This window comes from Herpailurus yagouaroundi, unplaced genomic scaffold (genome assembly GCF_014898765.1).
Source record: "Herpailurus yagouaroundi ecotype Mexico unplaced genomic scaffold, PumYag 218, whole genome shotgun sequence".
Taxonomy (NCBI): domain Eukaryota; kingdom Metazoa; phylum Chordata; class Mammalia; order Carnivora; family Felidae; genus Herpailurus; species Herpailurus yagouaroundi.
This window is the reverse complement of record NW_024412449.1, coordinates 5,929,957-5,936,913: the sequence shown is the minus strand read 5'-3', so window position 1 is coordinate 5,936,913 and position 6,957 is coordinate 5,929,957. Positions and strand designations below refer to the sequence as shown.

Genomic DNA, 6,957 nt, shown 5'->3' with positions numbered 1-6,957 from the left:
TTGGTCAAGCTTACTGAGTAGAATTACTAATTTAAGGCTGAAGAGCAATGTGGACAGAAATTTGGATAATATTAAATTTAACATCAGAATTCTCTAATATGTGATACAAAAGACTGTATCACTATGGAAGTAAGAGCATTTTAGATACAGGGAATATTCCATTTTCAGCCTTAGGGGATGGACAGAATCTAAGCCACCGTCTCAGCTGGCTTTTCTGCAAGGAGATCAGCAGGCTGCTATTACCCCTGCCTTTAAGAGCACCACCGAGGAAGGGAAATCTGAGGCCAGGCTTCTCAGCAGGCAAACAGGACATACGCCTCAAAGATTGGCTCACTACCTCCTGGGAGGAGGCTTACAGCTCAGGAGATGGTTTCTGGACTCCTGATAGGACTGGAAGTAATAATCAGTAAGGGAGAAAGACCTTGAAGAAGCTATGCCAACTCCAGTTCTAAAATAAAGTCTAGACAATTTAAACCAGGTCCACTTTAGCTGGCAGATTCCCTCAGGGGAAGCACACTGTAGGTACTAAGAAGGTCCTGACAGAGCTAGCCAGGGACAACGCATGTTAGTGCTACCTTTGACCCACTCATAAGTACAACAGTGTCTTCCAAATTAATCACAAGAAGTACTTCTATTACCATTAGCCACTGAGTGGATTTATATGCAACTAAGTACATGCTCAGCAGGCTCATTTTGGAGGTCTAAGACACTCCCACCGGGAGAGGTGGAGTGAAACTAGAGTATTACTTTATACAAGTAAAAGCAAATGCAGATTGTTTCCTTAGAATTTGTTTGGAAGGCCAAGCAAAGCATCTACTCACCCAGTTTGACCTCGAAAGGCACAACAATTTCCCTGGGGTGGAAAGGAGACTTGTAACACCAAGAGTAATGATGTATTTCCCCCTGTATCCACTTCGTGACCTTCCCCAAAGATATGTGCCTACCTTTGCAGAAGCAGGCCAAACTCATAATTTGCAGAAGGGCTTAGAGGACCTTTTATATCCACCTCTCGTTAACATAAAAATTAACGTGCATGGGTGACATCTGTCTTTTATTGATTCAATCAATATATTGGGAATTTAGCAGCAACTTAATGGCAAGCAGTTACAAAAATCTCCTATTCTTCTACATTTAAAATAAGTTGTCTTAAGTAATCTACACCAACCTAAAATCACAAGAACACATGTGAATGGCTGAAGCACTTCTGCTGTTATGCCTATGGCAAGTTTATTAGTAATTTCCTAACAAAATCTCCTAGTGCAAAGTGCACATAATTATCTGGGACCTCCATCACCATATTTGGCTCTCATTTTCTCCTACAAATAATTGTGCCCAAATACAAGAATGTGAAGTAAAACTGAGCAAGTATGCCCACCACCTTGCTTTGAGGGCGCGCGCTCCTCTAAACAACTCTCAAAAACCTCGAGTTAACTGCAGCCACAGCTCGCCATCAAGCCTGTTGGTGGCTGTTCTTAACACTGGGCTGCCTTGAAGATCCCTAGCTCCGAGGTTAAACTGGTGCAAACACATGGCAGGGCTCAGCGGGGCTAAAAGACTAAAAGCTCGACATAGTCCTGTCCTTTCCCCCTCCCGTCTCCTCACTTTAGCGCTAGAAAGAGCAGCTCTGTGTTTGTACTATTCACCTGTGAAGGGAACCTTAGAGTTTCTTTTTGGTTCTAGGCACGGCATTGGATTTAGCAATGTATTTGGTTGCCGGTCCTTGGCTTGATGTCATGGGGGATTTCTCTGGTTCTCCCTTGAGTCTGGCTGGAAAGTTTCTGCTACATGCAGAACTTGCACGCTTCGAGTCCGAGTTGTCCGCGTTTTCCTTCTTACTGGTCACAGGAAATTTCTTTGCATAAGCAGTGGACTGGAAATAAAGGGAAAGGCCTGGATTACTTTTCAGACACGAGGCAATATCTATCAATTCAAAGAAGCAAGGGACTACAAAGTTGCCCAGGATTTGCAAGGCAGAGCACTCTCCAGAGGGGAGATAGAAACTAATCCCATTGTAGGGCTGTTATTAAATGCCCAAGTAAGTTCCTTTAGCACTTTCAGGAAAACAGAACTGTTTAGGGTTTGGTGTAGTGCAAACTACAGGCACAATTTCAGATCCTCTGCCATGCAAAACAAAAGTAAACATCTGGCAACATTTGCATAGGGAAGTTGGCCAGGACATAACCACACTCATTTCATCTTTACAGAATTCCAGGCCGGCCCTGGCACGTGTACGGCTGACCTGACAGGCACAGCACAGCACAGCTACGCCCCCTGACCTGGGGACAGTCGCTGCATATGGCCCACTCCTCGCGCTCTCGCCATTCTCTGTGCTCACTCCGGAGCCTGGCTTCAAATCCGGGTCACACCACGTGGGCAGGTCCACGGACCTCTTGGAGTCTCGATGCCTCACGGGTAAATGGGGAAAACGTATTTGCATGTTTACTACATGGGTTTATTATGAGAATGCACTGAGATAGAGGCCACGAAAGTACTTCTTCAAGGCACATAACAAAAAAAAGCGGTCTCAATAGGCAATTGTGTTTTCTCAGGTCACCTCACCCCACTGTCAAGGAAACAGTCTCTGATTCTGCTGTCATGAGGGAAGCAGAGTCCATTTTAACCTTAGACCCATTTTATAAGTAATCACTTCTCTGGGCGCCATGGAGGCTCAGTCGGTTAAGCTTCTGACTTTGGCCCAGGTCATGATCTTAATGTTCTTGAGTTTGAACTCCATGTGGAGCCCCACATCAGTCTCCGCCCTGACAGTGCACAGCCTGCTTGGGATTCTCTCTCTCTTCCTCTCTGCCCCTCCCCCACTTGCATTCTCTAAATAAATAAATAAATAAATAAACTTAACAATGACAACAAAAAAGAAGTGAGCACGTGAGCACCCCTCATGAAATGAAGCTGAGCACCGAGTTCTAAAAGAGCAGAGAACGTATTAGGAGAAGGGGACACAAGCAAGGTGGGGGATGAGACAGGGGAGAATAGATACAGCAGGCCTCACAGACACAAAATGGTCTGGGAAGGGCTCATAAGTTTAACGCTCTGGCAAACGCAAAGTTACTCTACATCTAGATCAATAATCAGGTTAACAATTTTCAAAGAATCTGAAAAGACTACATGTAACACTGTACAAATAAACCTGGTGTTTCTTTGATCACTCAGGCCCTTGTGATACAAATGGCCATGTTTTATGCCCGGTAGTAGGCACTTAATATATATTTGTTCAATGAATAAGTGACCTCCCAGGGCAGCAGCAGAACTTCGGGTCATTTACGATTTTTGGTACCTGTATTTAAAGAAAGAGAACATTTACCTGACATTTGCTTATTGCAGACAGGCCTTAAATATGTGTCTCTTCAGAACATCACTCATGTAGGACTTCCTAACCATGTCTGCTAATTCTTGAGCTGGTAATTTTGTACATTGAAAAAAATTAATTTGTATAAATTTAGAAATGTAACAAAGTCCTTTTCTCTATAGATTTGTTTCACCCACGAAAATGTCTACATTGCTTCTCTGTGTATTCTTTCACAAAATAGAAAATACTGAAAATGCATCAGCATTCCGTAACATAGATTGTATCCTCTCACTGAAAACTCCCATGTTCAGCAATATGGTGAGGGTGAACTCCCCTAATGCTCCAGTAACTGGCCGGAGAGAAGCTGCGTTGTTTAGAATAGCACTGATCCCAAAGACAGGAAACCTATCTTGGAAATTTCAATTCATGAAAGTTTAATCCTATTAAAAGGTGAATCTAAGTGTAACCTTCACTCTTTTGATTTTCCACCTTTTGAGTGATCATCCAAGTAGTTGAGGAAATGTCTTTGAACACGTCCACTACAACTACTCTTCTACAGAATAGGAACACAGATTCAGCCATTTTCTTTTTAATGTATTTATATTCATATGCAGCTCAACACTTCCATTCTTCTTCATGGTTCCATTTGTTAATGGACTTGAGTCATTAAAGTAGACTCAGAAGTTGCAGTCACCAGAAAGAAATACTCAGAGACAGTCTCTGTGGGCAGGTGTAGTGATGTAGATGATTTTTTTCTTTTTCCCAAACGCATTAGAGGCTCTGGTGTTTTCTTCTTGGATAAGGTAACTTAAGATTATCCTCAGAATTTTCTGGCAAAGGGGAAAGAAAGAGAAAACTAAACCAGAATGTTTGGTTGCTTTAGTGCAGAAATATGGTATTTCTGTTTCATTCTAGAGCAAGATGAGAAAATATTCCTCAGCAACATTTCATTATTTTATTTATTTATATCTAATTTTAGTGATGTATTTTTAAAATAGGTGGTACAACCCCATGATTTAATAGTCACAGTGTTAAAAATCTTCTCCCTGCCCCCTAGTTGACTCTGCTCTGCCCCACATCAGGGACAACCAATATTATCAATTTACAGTGTATGCTTCCAGAGAGTTCATGCATCTTCAAGCAAATATTAAGTGGAACCAAATTGAATTGGTAGTCATTTCTGCAGGTCAAAACAGCCTAATAATGGCAATTTCATATGGTTCCGTCTAATCCATATATTGACATGCTTTCTTCTCCCGGTTTTCACCCAAATGGTAGCTCACTGTAAGTGTTCTTTCACACCTTGATTTTTTTTCAACTAATTATTTTGAGGATCCTTCCACGTCCACATGTAAAGAGTTCTCATTCTTCTTTTTGGCTCTGCAGTATTCTCTTTTTTGAATATTTATTTAGCCAGCCCCTTCATAATGGACATTCAGGTCATTTCCAAACTTTTCCTAGTACAAATAATGCTTCTGTGAATAATATTGCACTTGTGCCATTTTGTACATGTGTAAGTATATCTACAGGCTATACATTTTAGAAGCAGGACTCCTGAGTCAAAACATCTATGGATTTGTAATTTTGAAAGGTATCACCATATTGCTTTCCAGTGCCTCTGTACCAACTTATATTCTTACCGGCAACATATAAGTGCCTGTTTTTTTATTTCCTTTTCAATTTGGTATTTAATACATGTTAAAACTAATATAGTCAACCATGTTTTCTTTGAACTCCAAGTTGGCCCAAAACTGGTTCCACTGAAACAAATCTCAATACTTGTCCCTTTACTCCTTGGTAATATCAATGCAAATCTACTCACCTTTATACAGATGTTTATTGTAAATGCTTAGAAGCTTCTGTGTATATGTGTGCACCTTGTAAAACGGTGTGTATGTGTGTGTGTGTGTGTGTGTACATGTGCACACTTTACCATTTCCCTGCTAATTTGCAGTTGCATTAAGTTTAGAATGCCATTGTTTAGGAATCAGAATTGTAAGAGCTTTCCTGAAGCCTCTGAGTCTCCCCTCTTAAATATCACCTCTGATATTTGAAACTGTGCTCTGATGCTAACAAGACATGGATGCAGGCCGGCTCTCATGATGTCCTTTAGACTGAGCCGTAGCTTTCTTCACCAAGAGCCAAGCCACTCACTTCCTTGAACACAAATGGCCAAGGCAAATTCCAGCTTCCAGGCTTTTCTCTAGGAATATAAACAAATCTTAATGTTTCAGGGATTTCCTTTGTAGGTTATAGGTTATCTAAATTTTAGGTTTCTCTTTTTCTTCTCTCACAGTTGAGGGGATTCCTCAGGGATCTATGCTGTCACTGATGCAATTTTACACTTTTGTGAGTAACGTGACAGAAAAATGAAAAGTGAAATTACCAAGGCTATAGGAATTACTAAGATCTTCTAGGTCATAAAAGGCAAATAGAAGGTGATGAGCTCCCATCCTGTTATACAGAGGAGAAAGATGAGAGAGGAATTCAATATTCAGTTCTAGGGGAAAAAGAGTTTAAATGATCATTATGAGATTGTTGGCCATCATTATTAGTCCAAAAAGGATCTACAAATCATTGTAGATTGTGCTCTGAAGATACTAGGGTAACATACCATTGCACAGTGATCAAGAAAACCTAGCTATCATCAGAAAGCATTTTAGAAATAAAGAAAAAAATCCTTTATCCTTACATAAAATCATGAAGAATTCATACCTGAAACACTGCAAATCAGCTTGAACAGAGATAAAGGAACCAGGAAAGGTTTACAGACAGGTCACTAATATGATTAATGGATGGAGGTTTCTTTACGAGAGAGAGCTCTTTAGTCTAAAAATATAAAGAATAGAGGACATATATAATCACAATCTGTAGAACACACAAGGGGGAAGATCTCAGCTCTGTGCTGTAGTCAAGATGGTTATACCAGGGGCGGCCCCAAGCAGCATTTCAATTGTTCCTCATCTTTGACAGGCTCTTTCCACCTGGGACGGTTGAAGAATAGTCAGTCCTACTGGAGGCGGAATGATGGAAAAGATGACCTTACAAGGTTCCCTCCGGTTTCATCTTTTAGTAATTCAGCACCCATGGCCTGATTTCTTCAGCTCATATTATTAATCTTGGAAAGGGGCTCCATGTGTGCAAGGGGAGATATGTAACAAGAAAATTGGGCTAAATATACATATTTCATTATTCACTGGCATAACTTTAACCTGATGAACTCATCTGGTGATAATGGATGCAAAACCTGTAAGCTCTAGGCATATCCCTGCAAGTTAATACCAGTACATGATTACTAGAAACTGTTACCATTTCTCTGAATTTTGAGTAAAATACATGCTATTTAAGTAAAGTGGTTTATCGCCATAGCAACCATTTCTAGAGTCACACATTCAAATTATAGGCCTGCACAAGGTCCAAGTGACAGAACATTCTGATACAAGTTTTCAGCTCCAGTTTGCTTGCAATGGTCACCCACTTTCTCTCACATTCCTGTGCTTTTCAGAAAGAAGAAGGAAGGGAAAGAAAAACCAAAGGGAAGAAGAGTAATTAACTTCCAAATATATAGATTTCTTCTATAAGGCTATCTACATAAATAGCTGGGACTTCTATGGAGTTAATGAAAATAAAATCTAACTTGCAAATCAGGGAGA

At 40.5% G+C, this 6,957-nt stretch overlaps 1 protein-coding gene across 5 annotated transcripts in view; it reads right to left on the bottom strand.

Annotated features, from left to right (window-relative positions):
• Positions 1 to 1,033: 1,033 nt before the first annotated feature.
• The window catches only part of STK33 (serine/threonine kinase 33), a 175,400-nt gene continuing 169,476 nt past the window's right edge, over positions 1,034 to 6,957 (bottom strand). For 4 of the 5 annotated variants that reach the window (XM_040456956.1, XM_040456958.1, XM_040456954.1 and 1 more), the window contains one exon: positions 1,034 to 1,870. In XM_040456956.1, the coding sequence (XP_040312890.1) occupies positions 1,658 to 1,870 (213 nt within the window). In that variant the 3' untranslated portion in view covers positions 1,034 to 1,657. Of the gene's footprint in view, positions 1,871 to 3,877; positions 4,135 to 6,957 lie in introns of those variants that run through there. The other variant, XM_040456957.1, reaches the window with a different exon arrangement.